Genomic DNA, 14,108 nt, shown 5'->3' with positions numbered 1-14,108 from the left:
AAATTTATCAAGCCTCCTCACAAAATCATACTAAAACAAGGATAGTCAAACTATTCAAATGTTATGTTACCTTTACAATGATTAATTTACACAGACTTCCATTTACACCACATTTTTTTATGAAGGTCATTCACATGGCCGTACATTTACATCATACTTTTGACTATGTATTGTTTTTTCATATTTAATATTCTTTGCATGCTTTCATCGTCAGTACCTTTTCAAACTATGTTTGCCTTCTATTTAATGGAAGAATGTGTTCAATGTAATTATTATTTAATGTTATAACTTATTCATTAAATAATATTGTTCATTTTAGAATTGGATTAGGAAAGTGAAATGGGGCTACAGGTAGCAAGTAATTTATTTCAATCTTTCTAATTTATCTGAATTAAAATTTGAATCTATCCATGGTAGGACTTTTAAAGTTATATAGGGTTAAAGTGTGGGAAGAAATGTAGTTAGAAATTACAATGTTTTACATTTTGTTTTCCTTTTACTATTGAGTTAAGAATGAATTAAGAGATATTAGATGATCTTTCTATTTTAGTGCAGGTAACTAAATGGATATTCATTTGAACTCAGAGCACTTCAAGAACAAGTAATCACATTGATATGGGGCAAATGATGTGTAGTGATTTATTAAACATTATTTTTAATAAAACTGAAATAACATTCACATTTTAATTTACATTAATTTATATTAAATTTGTATTAACAAATGTCATTCTATTTAAGAACTGGAAGATTAAGTGATATAGATGCAAAGGCGAGGTAGTAATTTTATTGGAGCACATTAGGTTAATAATAGTGATTACAATGAAATCTTAAAATATAATTTTTAAATAAAATGATTTATTAAAAAATATTTTTAAGCCTTGGATCAGGATTAAAAAATATATACCATTGATAAAAAAAAGTATTAAAGATTAACATTGCATTTACAATAAAAAACAGACAATGGCAGTGTTTCTTTCAAACGTCCATAAAATGCATTGTCAAGATTGTCAGTGCTATATAATATTTTACATTGTACATCAAATGCAATGTGAATGTTTGTGATGAAAATATAATTTACATAGAGGTACACAGTACAATCCAATGTAAATGTTATTGTTGTAATGCGTTATAATGTACCTCTATGTAAATGTTTTCATTGAAACGTTTTAATAACCTATCCAGAGGTCTTTTTTTCCAACTACGGCTCTTTCCACTTGAAGTGTTTCCATATAAAGTACTACCAAGTATTTCTTCATGGACAAAATACAGTTTGGAAATTGGCAATGAGCTGCACTAATGTTGCAATGAAGTTTGTGGTATGAAAGACAACAAAGGGGGTGTTAGGGATTCCCTTTTTAAAAAGTGTCAAAATGTTCTGGTAAACAGAAACATTTCGATGTTTAACGTACAAAAAAAATATGGGTGCACAATGGAGCATTTTATAGATGAAAAAACAAGCACTGGCAAAGCCAATAGGTCTGCTGTTAGCAGCCAGCTTTTTGGCAATTTGTTTTGTCATGGTTTTTACAAAAATATTATTCAGGAAGCTGCTTGGCACTCATTGAATCTAAAAAAACATTTGGCTACAGTCAAATGTGTTTTTCTGATTTAAGAAAAGTACTCACTGCCGTGGTGCACCCGGCACTGAAGAGAACTACCTTGTGAATGGATGTGCTCCTTGTGTGTCTTTTGCGTTGTGAAAGGGCAGCATGCTGCAGCTTATAGTAAAGTTAGTCAATGGCTGAAGGGGGCTAACCTTGCACCTTGATGCATACTGGAGTGGGTGGAAGAAAAATGTTATTGGCACAGCATAAACTAATGGATGAAGTCTGGCTGAAAACTACTACAAGTAACTTTGTTAAACATACTTTTAGCAAAATCAAAAGATCTAGTCTAACACAGACCTAAAAAAAAGCCATTGACCTGGCACTGGCAGCTAGCTTTACCTTAGAGAAAGAAAACAATCAAAAAGGGAATGAAGGAAGACAGGCAAAAAGGAAGAATGAAGGGAAGAAGGAAAAAGGAAGAAAGAAGGAAAAACAAAGGAAGAAAAAAAATTAAAGATGGAAAAAAAAAAGGACAAAACATTACAAGCATTGGCATAGCCAATAGGTCTCACCTTTGGAACCTTAGAAGTGTTTAGGCAATTTGATTTCCGGGTTAATTTCAGGCCCTTTGCCGCAGTTACACAAGGAAGAGAAGCCCACATTAACTGCAACATTAAGTCATGTAGGAAATCGAGATGATTGCTACCGTGTTATTTATTGTTTTAGAAACACATAAAAAAAAGAAGGAAAAAGAATTGAGCAGAGCTTGTTGCTGCCTGGGCTGCTCTATGCAGCGCTCAGGAAATGTATGGGAGAATATAGAGGACTGTTGTTCTCGCAAATAACTTACCAACATTTGGAGACGGAAAATGTACTCAGAGTTTTACCAACCTGCATTAGATTACACGGGGCCCCGGGAGAAGGGGTTGGTCGCACTGGACACCAGGTAGTGACTGCTTCACACACAGCTGGATGGCATGTATATAAATCGTAGAATAAATACGCCCATTTGGTTGTAATAGCCAAGCGTGATAGTTGCAAAAGAAGCCAACAGAGCGGCCCGGCTCTACCCTGCACTCTCCAGCAAAACCTGCTCCGTTTGTGGCCTGCCTGCTTGCTGGGGGATTTGTGGTAGTAGAGAGATGTGAAAGAGGCTGCGGGTGGCATCCCGGGGTTTTGAGGCGGTGGGGAGAGGTGGAAGAGGCAGTAGGTGGCATGTGGGTTTTGTGGCACTGGGGAGAGATGGAAGAGGTGGCAGGCTGTAAATTAGTGGCGGTGAGGAGAGGTGGAATAGGCTGCGAGCGTCGTGCTGGGGATTTGCGGCAGTGGAAAGAAGTGAAAGAGGCTGCGGGTGGCGTGCTGGGGATTTGTGGTGGTGTGGAGAGGTGGAAGAGGCTGCGGGTGGCATGCTGGGGATTTGTTGCCGTGGGGAGAGGTGGAAGAGGCAGCGGGTGGTGTGTGGGATTTGTGGCTCTGGGGAGAGGTGGAAGAGGCTGTGGGCGGCATGCTGGGGATTTGTGGTGGTGGAGAGAAGTGAAAGAGGATGCGGTAGGTGTGCTGTAAATTTGTGGTGGTGGGGAGAGGTGGAATAGACTGCGTGCACCATGCTGAAATAAAGAAAGGTGTGCATGATATGTCATGAAGCACATTCCTGGTAACTGAAATTGAACAGAAATAGAAATGCAAGTAGTCACGCCTCTTGAGACGCATGGGTGCCATACATAATTACAAAAAGTGGCTGCATGCACCGTGCTGAAATAAAGAAAGGTCATGAAGCGCATTGTTTTAACTAACATTAAACAGAAGTAGAAAGGCAAGTAGTGACGCTGCTGTGCGGCGCCCGGGTGCCGTGCATAATCATATTTTTTTTTAATTAAAATCAGCTCCATCCACCGTAACAATTACCCGGAGCCAAACAAGGCAGAAGATGTACGAGTCATTCTTTCTGCCAGTGTACGAGACAGCTGATCTCCTACGCGATTCCTCAAGACAGGTAAGTCACAGCTACGGCTGAGCCTCCATTCACAACAAGCATTTGAAAAAAAAGCACGGTGGCACAATCTGTTCAATTAGTAACTTGATCTACATCCAGGAATGCAGCTGGCACCCTGCGCGCCGCTGCTCGCTCCCGAGAGCAAAATGTCATGGGAGTGAACATTTCAAAAAGAGGTAGGACATGCACCCGCCTTTGTCCATTTGCGTGTTTTCATTCTTGAAAGACACATGCAAAGGCCAATCAAATGTGTGGGAGGAGTGGGACCCACACAGAGAAGTTTGGAACGCTCACAATAAGCCTCCCATAGAGCAGCGCATGCGCGCTGTGCTAGGCTCGACCTGAAAAAGGAGAGGCCAAAAAAAAAATAAGGAAAGGAAAAGCATAGAAAGCAACAAAGAAAGAAACAAGGAAAGAAGGCAAATGAAAGGTCAAAGGAAAAAAGACAGAAGGAATCCACAAACATTCAAATGTCACCAGGCACTGTAAAATCTTTATATAAGTGAATGCAATTGCTCAAGCAGGACATCCATCTACAGCCTACTGTCTTGTAACATACCATTTTTGTTTTTATCAAGAATCTTTGATTCTGACAATGGACTACTGCCTGTAACCAATGCATGTCAGAGAATTACAGTGTAGAGGCCATCGATATATCACAAACAGCACTCCCTGTGGCTGCTCCTCCCCTCTGTGTCCCCCTGAAACAAATGACTTTATTCTTATCAATGGTCAATTATATATGAGGCAGGCCAAGGGTTGCTCTCTGGCCAGTTGAAGGTATTTTCTGTAGTTCTTCTAAGCAAGACTTCCTGCTACAAGAGCACAGCAATGAGTCCTACAGATATTCATTCATTGAGCTGAGCCACACAACTGAGCCAAGGAACAAAGCAAATACGTGGTAGGGTTGACACTGCTGAACCACTGAGTGTGTGCGGCATGCCAAGCGGGCGTTGAGCCCTACCATCGAAAATGACAGGCGCTGCACATGGAGAGCAGGGAATATGCTGAGGCCTTGAGGCACGTAGGTGTGAGGATAGCAGTCTAGCAGTGTCAGATGGGGAATTGGGTTCAGGACTTTCAGGACGGAGAAAGAGACATTACAAATATTAGCATGTTTGATTTTCATACAAAATTCTGACTGTGAGCTCTGTTCAGTGGTTTGTTTGAATGTATACATACTCCCAAGTGTTCCTTTTTTTGAAGATGAACTAAGTTTGACCATGATTTGGCCTATTTTGTGGTGTTGCTTCCCCTAATCAATATTTTTTATGACAGGTGGTTTCACTTAGTTATTTGGCTGATGTAATCCAGGGCCATTTATTAATTAATGTATGGAGTACCAAATTCAGTGTCAACTTTAAAGGAGGGCTCTGGAAGATCGAATCCGTTTTTTTTAAAATTCCAATCAAGCATAATTTAGTCACTCTTAATGGCCAGTTTATAGTCCAGCTGCAGCGACCTTTGGATACGGAAAGCAAGTAGCCGCAATCGACAACTCGTCTATCCCTTTAGATCAGTATAAAATGATAAGATTATAACATGGCTGCTCAAGTAGTTATCGACCATCTTGAAAGCGTGATAATTCTAAGGGGAGAAGACTCAAAAAGAGCACAAGAGGCTTTGCAGCTAAACATGGTCTATAGCCATAAAATAGGAGTAAAGTTTCAGAAGATAATTGAGAGTATAATCTTCAAGATGTATTTAAGATTCACAAACTCCTAAACCTCTTTATGATGTACAGTGGTATAACTTGTCACAAAAAGGATTTGAACCCTCAAACTACCTCATGGTCAAATAGAACAAATTTATCGGGTGATTCGATCAAGAGTGTTTCACTCTGAGAAAGGAACTAAATAGGGTACATCATAAAGTGCATAAAGATAAAAGTGATACCTGTAAGCTTGAGCTTGGTTGTCTGAAATAAAAAAAAAATCTTTTGGCCTACTCATGCAAAAGAAACAAAAGATTTAGGAGCTCAATTTGGTCAATAATGCAGGAATAATAAGCACAAGTTCATCTGCAAAAAATGTTGGTGTTTGCTTAATACTGGGTTAAAGGTATCCCCAGAAAATTTAGAGGCTCTGATCTCCAAAGAAGGAATAGCATTACTTTATATCGGAGTTATATAAATCCTCCTACTTAAAAAATTTACATAATTGTGAACATCTGGGGGCTTCTAATAATAACGCAATGTCTCACTGAAAGAGGTAGGTATTCTAGCTAGGATAATTAGCAATCTGAAATCCTCTATGGTGGGGGGGGTCTTCCTGTCAGCAACTTTATTTAAGATTGATCCCCTATGGTGGGATACTATGTGCTTTTTTTATGTGTTACTTCTAGGGGTTGGATCCCAGATTCTTGATGTGGCTCTTTATCGATATACAGAAAGGCGAGTCAGGAAGCTCCTGCAAATTATAGATTGATTTTGTTGTGTGCTATTACTTTATGAATTATGCGAAAACCCTTTTAAAACATTTAAGAAAGCTGGGCCTTTGGCTCAGGCATCATCCAAAGTGAGACAGGTGGTTTTATGGGAGATTATTCTATGATAGACCATCGTATGGTACTAGTCAGCGGCCTGGAGATCCACAGTAACAGTTGGTAAATGATGCTGCTGTGTTGTGGATTTCCAGGCTACTTTTGACTGAGACAATTGTAACTTATTATTGATTAAATTTCAGGGTTTTAGTATCTCACAATACCGGTTAATCCTGGTACAACAGTTGAACTCAAATAATTTGGTACATGTGGATCTGATTTTTTTTCTTTTACAGAAGACCAATTATTTTCCTTTGAGCATGTGTGAGGGTCATATACTATGCCTTATGTATGCAAGTGACTCACTCCTCCGCTGGGCTTTCAATGAAAAATTAAACCCTTAGTGAATAAGGTAAAGCCAGCAGACTAACCATGAATGTAGAGGTGACAAAGAAACTGATGTTTTTTAAGCAAGCTAGGAAGGTTATCCGGTTCCTAAATGAAACATTGTTAGAAGTGGTCAATTTTTATAAATACCTTGTCCTTCACTTTTCAGCGAACCTAGACTGGGAGCTGTGCAGAAAACGGCATTACCTTCTTCAACAAAAGCTCACAAAAAGTTTGATACACTGTTTGGTGGCCACTGTATAAAGATGTTAAAAAAGGCTACTGTAGGGAAATCAATTCTGCAAGCCCTTCCTGGTGCAGAACTGCTGACCCTTGACATAAGAGTTAATTGGGAGAATCTTGAAAATCATTATCTAAACTAAAGGGACTTTTTGCTTTGCTGCAAACTCCATGGTACATGTCTGAAGAGGAGAATTGAGCTTGCCATTTTGAAATTTGCTCGGGCAATCGTGTCTTGAGGTTTCTCAACTCACTGATTAGGAGAGGGGATAACGTTAAATGCTCAGTGGTATGCTGGAAGGACATATTAATCCAGGGGGATAAACCTCGTGTGAAATTCTAAGTCTGCTGACTACCTCTACATTAGGAGTTAATTTTTTTTTTTTATTGCAAAGCTCATTGTCATTGGCCAAAATAGAGTCTTGAATGAAAGGGTTGCTTTAAAAAGCCAATTTGTTGATAAAGTCTATCAGTCACTGGAGGAAATGCAACATTCTTTTGAAGTGGTTGAAGGGATTGTCCCATTTGTATCCTAAATCACTGATAAATGTATACAAAACCTAATTCTGTGAATAAGAATTAGGGTTGATCTAGTCTGGAAAATATAAAGTCTTACATGGAAAATTGTTGAGAATGGGTATGAAGTATGTGATCTAAATGTCAAAAACAGCATAACCCATCTTCTCCTAGACTGTCAACTCTTTATGGAAGAGAGAGAAAAAATGCGTTTAGAGGATATTGTATGACAAATCAAAGATTTATTCAAAATGAAAATTTTAGATACCACAGTTGCGCTAGCAAGATATATTAAGGCGATCCAGAAAAGGGATGTTATTCCTTAATGTGTGTGCCTGCAAAGCTGTGTTGTATTTGTGAAGCATTTGAGTGCTATATACCTTTTTAGACAGCCAGATCTCCTGTCAGAGAAGAGAAACCTTTGTATCACAGTTATTAAACTGATTTGAAGCAAGAGACACTATTACAAAAACGGAGCCATTGTAATTGCTTTTGAAAAACCCACCAACTTGAAACAGAACTGAATTTTTATTGCTTAATGTTAGTGTCCATAAAGCTGTATGGCCTTGCTAAGTACGAACGGTTGTATGTGTACAACTGATCGATTTAAGTCAAAGAGAAACCATGGTGGCTAACCTAAGGTCAATGATAAACCACTTGGCTCATTGTATAGACTGATTGTATGGGGATTCAGAATTGAGTAACATGTTTTTATATCATCTGTATTATTTACTACCTCTAAATCAATTGGCGTTTTACAGCCTACGCATCAATATCGGACTTAATACAGACTCCAAACTATCACTTTCTGTACCAAGTACAAGGCCTGGATAGCCTGATATCACCACTACAGTTAACTGCATTCTCCACCCACCTGTGGACTGGTGTACTCACTCCATTGGGGATTAAAGAGACTGCTCACTCTGATTGTATTTATTGCATACCATTCAATCTTGACTACATGCCAATCCAGAGGATCTGTACATTCAGGAATACTCACACAATCTGGCAGAGTCAACAAAAAAATGAATGTGAAATACAGTGGTGGCTTCCCCACTAGAGCTCCAGGGCTACCCCTCCCTAACCCCTCCCCCCACCCCCCGCCTTGATATACCAAGACTTATTAACAAGCTTTTATTCACTCTTGGTATACAAAGATAATGCCTTCTAGCAGCAGCCTCAGACATCTCTACTAGAGAGAATGTCTACTGTCTGGCGCAGGGGGACAAAGGCGCTTGCACCAGGCATTGGCCCTACTAGCCTCTTTGGAGGGTAGGGAGCAGAGCTTGTCATGGGATGGTCTGCAGTCCGACCCCTTTCACCTACCGTGTGGAGTGCCACGGTGCTCTGCCTTATCTCCTACGCTATTTAACATCTATGTAGCCCCCTTGGCCAAGCTCATTAGGGCACATGGCTTTACGATAATCTCCTATGCTGATGATTCCCAGCTCGTGTCCGCTGGTGAAGAAGCAAATGACACGGCTATTAAGTTCCATAGTTGCCTGTCAGAAATCATGAGCTGGATGCGAGAGAATTTTCTCAAAATCAATATGGAAAAAACGGAGATAATAGAGTTTGGCCGGGGAAATCCCGTGTGGAATGGTTCTTGGTGGCCAGCAGAGGCTGGCGAATGCCCCTGTCCCGTGCTTAAGGTCAGAAACTTGGGAGTGGGGTTTGACAATCAGCTCAACTTTTCTGCGCATGTCCGTAATCTTGCCTCTTCCTGCTCATATCTAATAAGGACGTTGCGGAAGATCTTCCCTTTTATTAAACCTGATCTTAGCAGGAATGTGGTGGTGGCTTTAGTGCTGTCCAGAATGGATTACTGTAATGCATTGCTAGTAGGAATAAACAAGACCTTGATGAGGAGACTGCAGGTTCTGCAGAATGCGGCAGCCAGACTCTTGCTAGACGTCCCCAGAGATCAGTCTATCGCTGAGGGAATCAAGGCACTTCACTGGCTTCCATTCCAGCAGCACATAGATTTTAAGGCTTTATGCCTAGTACACAAGGCTGTGTTTGGGGGGGAGCTAAGGAGGTTCAGAAGCTTTTTATTCCCTACTCCCCGGGTCGGGCACTTAGGTCCTCCACTCAATGCCTCCTTAAGCTAAACCGTGTCAGGAAAGCCAGATGGGGCGGCAGAGCCTTTTCTTTTCATGCTGCCAGTCTCTGGAACAAGCTTCCTGGTTCTCTGAAACTAACAGACAGTCATAAAGTTTTCAGAAAACTGTTAAAAACACGGCTTTTTGATGTGACCCGGTGTTAAGATGGGGTTGTTTCTCTGTACTCACCAGCGCCAAGATGCTTCGGCATTCGTTCGCGCTTTACAAGTGGTTATCCTATCCTATCCTTAGTGAGTCAGAGACAGAGTGAGTCAGTGAGAGAGAATGATTGTGTCTGAGTGAGTTTGAGTAAGAATGAGCGAGTCAGATTGAATCAGAATGAGTATAACTATGCAAATCAGTGAGCATGAGACATTGAGTGAGTCTGATTGTGAATGAATAAGATTGAGTCACAGTGAGACTGAGTGAGATTGATTGAGTATGAGTGAGTCACAGTGAGATTGAATAAGAATGAGTAAGAATGAGTGAATCAGGGAGAACAAGTGAGTTATAAGGAGACTGAGTGAGACTAAGCGGGAATAAGTGAGAGAGTGAGACAGGGTGAAACTGAGTGAGTCTGGTGAGATCGAGTGAGTCAGAGTGACATTGTGTGAGTCAGAATGAGAGACTGAGTGAGAATGAGTGGGACTGGTCGAGTATGAGTGAATCAGTTAAACAGAGTGAATAAGAATGAGTGGGTTAATGGGGACTCAGTGAAACTAGTAGAGAATGAGTGCGAGTGAGTGAAACTGAGTAGCAGAAATGGGCGTCAATCAGAATGACTTAGAATTAGTGGGATTGAGTGAGAGTAACTGTGAATGCCTGACACAGAGTAGGTCAAAGTGAGTATGAGTGAGACTGCATGAGCGAGTGAAGCTGAGTCAGTGTAAGTAAAAGTGACTACAAGTGTGAATAAGAGTAAATTACTACATTGGACACAACCTTTGGAGAGACCCTCAAGTTTTTTCAACCCACTTAAAGCCCTGGAAACAACACTATGTCACAGTCACCTCACATCCTGGCACTGTGCATCATGCATGACTCATGACTTCCATGTTTTCAGATTGCCTATGAGCAGGGGCATAGTGAACTCTCCCCAGCCTCTCCGCCCCCCCCCCCCCTGCTTTAGTAACTACAGCAAGGGTGGAGTTCTCGATGGGCCTCTTCTGTCTTCAACTCCGCAGACAAAGGCTCAGCTCATAATTAATGTGAAAAGGTGGGTGAATAAGTAAGCAAAGGAATGGGTGACTGGCTGAAGGGATTGATGAATGGATGAGTGAAAGGTGAATGGATGGATAATGAGTGAAAGGTGAATGGATGGATAATGAGAAAAAGGATGGATGGATGAGTGAGTAGAAGGATGGATGAGAGAAAGGGAAAATAAATAGATGTATGGGTGGAATGGTGGATAGATGGGTGGAATGGTGGATGGATGGATGGATGGATGGATGGATGGAATGGTGGATGGATGGGTGGAATGGTGGATGGATGGGTAAAAGGGTGGAAGGATGAGTGAAAGGATGGATAGATGAGTGAAAGGATGCATGGATTGCTGAACTGATAAGTGAAAGGGTGAATGGATGGGTGGATGATTGAAAGGGTGGATAAAAGGATGGATGAGTGAGTGAAAAGGAGGGTAGATGGGCCAAAAGGATAGATGGATGAATGAAAGGATTGATGGATGAGTGAGTGAAAGGATGAATGAATGAATGATAGGGTCAATGGATGAGTGTATGGGTGAAGGGATGGCTAAGTGAAAGGGGATGGAGAGAGAAAGGGAGGATGGATGGATGAGTGAAAGTATGGATGGATGATTGACAGAATGGATGGGCGTATGGACAAGTGAAAATAAGGATGTGTGAGTGAAAGAATTCATAGATGAGTGAAAGGGAGGGTGAAGAGCTGGTAGAAAGGATGGTGACTAATGTACCTGCTGGAGAGAGATGTGAGTTTTGTTTAGTGGCAGTTTTGTATCATCTAAGGTAGCACAGAGGGTTAATATGCCTGCTGCAAAGGATGTGTACCATTCATATCGAAGAAAATATTTTATGTGCAGAGCTCAGTGGTTTACTGCTTTTGTCACAGATTCTTTTGTTACTGTGTAGTTCAAAAGTTACATAAGTAATCTAACACAGTGAGTTATGAACTGCCATCAAATAGCTGCATCCAAGCTGCATGGTCCAGGTTACAAAGTAATGTTTCCTTCCCAGTTTTTCTTTATCTCATATTGCTAAAAAAGGTTTGTTGGGTAGTAATAAATTCTTATCATTAATGTCAATGCTAACTACTGTGTTATGTTCTGAATCCTGAGTTTGAGCTTCTTCAGAGCAAGCACTCTTACAAAATGCCTACCAGTATGGGTGACATGCATCCTACACCTTGTAGTCCCCATTGCCTTATGTAACATTTTCTATATAATGATTTATAAACGTATGATTTGTTGGCTCTGTATGTGTGTGTGATGGAAGGTGCCCTGGCACCCTACACTGGTATGAAAGGCGGTATAAAACAAAAGAAATACATGTGAGAGAGAGGCACTGTTGGCAATAGTGTGGGAATCATTGAAGAGCCCCATCAAAGATTGTTGTATCCTGGTGCACAGTAAAGTCATAATTTACTATGCTTTGAAAGCTAATACAATTCATATAATGACAAATGTGTTCTAGAATGCACCATGTTTTCCCAAATTTTCTTGGGGGTGCGAAAACAAAGGCTGTATGCTGTGAGTTTTTTTGTAACACACAACTTTTAAATATATGTGAAATAAACTGTGCAAATGTCTCAAAACACATTAGCAGTTAGGAAGCCACAAATGGACCATTTGTTTGTAATTCAAAAGTGTGCTGGAAACAGAGTTTTAATAGGATCAAAACAAATAAGAAACTTTACTTGGTGATGTTCAACTGATACTAATTTGCCGAAAGCACATTTTCACACATTCTTATTTGTGCGCTATATAGTTTTATCAGTAAAACTGCATGTTGGCATTTTGCTTCCATTCAATAGAAAATGTTCTGTATGTAAAAGACAGTGACTCCTTCTGCCCTACAATTATGCCTTAACAGTGTATACAGTTTCTAGTCTGTAGCACATTTTTGTGCATCAATAAGAAACTGCAGTTTACAGCTCACAGATTTGAAACAACCCAAGCAGTATACTATTTCCAATATACAGGTAAAATAATGATGCCGGATATATGGCTAGCTACTAGCCAGGTCATTATATAATAATGTCAACTCCTATATAACCACTATGACCTACAATAATACCATAACGCTCAGCAGTGTGCAGCCAATTATAGCTCTTGCAGACTGGTTAATAACTCCCTTTTCCTACTTAATGCTCTTACACTCACACAAGACCTGTCCGCTAAGGGTCTTATCCATGACTCAGTACTGTACCTGCTCCTATGCAAGTAATCTCCAGCAGAACAGAAATGGAATGCTTGAAGCGTTCTGACGTATAAAACTGGCCACTCAGGTGACTGCACTCTAATCCAGCAGGGTAGGTCCCAATTAGCTACATCCTATGCGTGCCACCTAGCATTTCACAATGGCACTGATGTGTCTGTAAAACTTATTTTTTGTCCTGGAGTTTTGACCTGAATTTTGACCTTCTGTCCTGAATTTTTGGCCGTGTCCTGAATTTTCACACTCACTGTCCTGAATTTGCACCCGTGCCAGCATCCTACCCAAGAATAATGAATGCCTGTGATATATGCTAACTTAGTCAACTGAGTGTGGGGCGATGAAGTACTTCAATTGATCTAACTAAGGCTGAGGTTTCACTGATCATCAGTCCCCTTCTCCCCTTCTCCCGCCTCTACTGCTCACCGTGCTCGATGGGCTCGGGATCGGGCTGGAAGGTAAAGTGGGAGGCATGCCTCCTCTGTATGACTCCAAGGGCAGCGAGATTTCCGGAGCCAGCTACTGCACAGCACCGGTGGAGTATGAGCCTCACAGCCGCCATTCTTATTGCTGGAAGGTTGAAAACACGTTTTCCGGGGGTGGTGGTGGAGGCAGCGCTTTGATTGGACGTCGAAATTAGTCAGATGCTCAGTTTGATCACGTGGTATGGTAATCTAGTTACGTGATTGGTCCTTACGCGCAGAGGACACACGCTAACCGGCTTCGATGTACACAATGAGAGCCTGGGCTTGTGCTCGCTGAACTCGTAGAACGGGTGTTCTTCTCAGTCAAGGGGCACGTCTACAAATTCATGACGTGGTATGTTCTAATCCAATGTCACGATTCCAGAAACCTGCCATCGAATACACACTATATAATCCGTGAAAGTTTAAAACATTTGGGAGTCTAGGTGCAATATATATTTATTTATACAAAGCACAAGGCTTCGGTCAAATAACAATGCGAAACATGTGAAAGTAAACCAATAATTATGTAGTGTTTTAGGCTGTATGTCACGCATTAGTAGAACAGCATGTTCCAGTTCTTGCTGTGTTCTGTTAATTCGTTGACTTCGTAAACTCTGATTTATTTTCCTCTTGTAATATATTGACTCCCGTGTACACGCACGCTATATTTACTGCATAGGTTAGTCTAGCAAGTGATGTTCATTCCTCCCATGCTGCGACCCTACAAGCCTTTGTCAGTCAATCTGTTTCATAAATACAAAGAGCGCTGGAATTGGAAAGAAAATGTGCTTGGGTTGAACCCATAAATTGGAGGTAAAAAGGTGAGGCAGAGGAAGGGGCATGGAGTAGGGTGACCAGATTCTCAAAACAAAAAACGGGGACAGGTCATAGACATAGAAGTAGGACTACGATTTGCAGTAACCACCGACATAAAAGTAGGACTATTTGACAGCTGTGATAAACATAGA

General features: G+C 40.8%; 1 protein-coding gene across 2 annotated transcripts in view; it reads right to left on the bottom strand.

Annotated features, from left to right (window-relative positions):
• The window catches only part of BCKDHB (branched chain keto acid dehydrogenase E1 subunit beta), a 1,118,926-nt gene extending 1,105,513 nt beyond the window's left edge, over nt 1-13,413 (bottom strand). Inside the window, exon 1 of one of the 2 annotated variants that reach the window (XM_085611011.1) lies at nt 13,100-13,413. In XM_085611011.1, coding sequence (XP_085467137.1) covers nt 13,100-13,235 — 136 coding nt within the window. In that variant the 5' untranslated portion in view covers nt 13,236-13,413. The remainder of the gene's footprint in view (nt 1-13,099) is intronic. The other variant, XM_085611012.1, reaches the window with a different exon arrangement.
• Between the last annotated feature and the right edge of the window lie 695 nt (nt 13,414-14,108).

Source organism: Triturus cristatus, chromosome 6 (assembly GCF_964204655.1).
Source record: "Triturus cristatus chromosome 6, aTriCri1.1, whole genome shotgun sequence".
Classification (NCBI taxonomy): Eukaryota; Metazoa; Chordata; class Amphibia; order Caudata; family Salamandridae; genus Triturus; species Triturus cristatus.
This window is presented reverse-complemented; position numbering and strand designations above follow the sequence as displayed.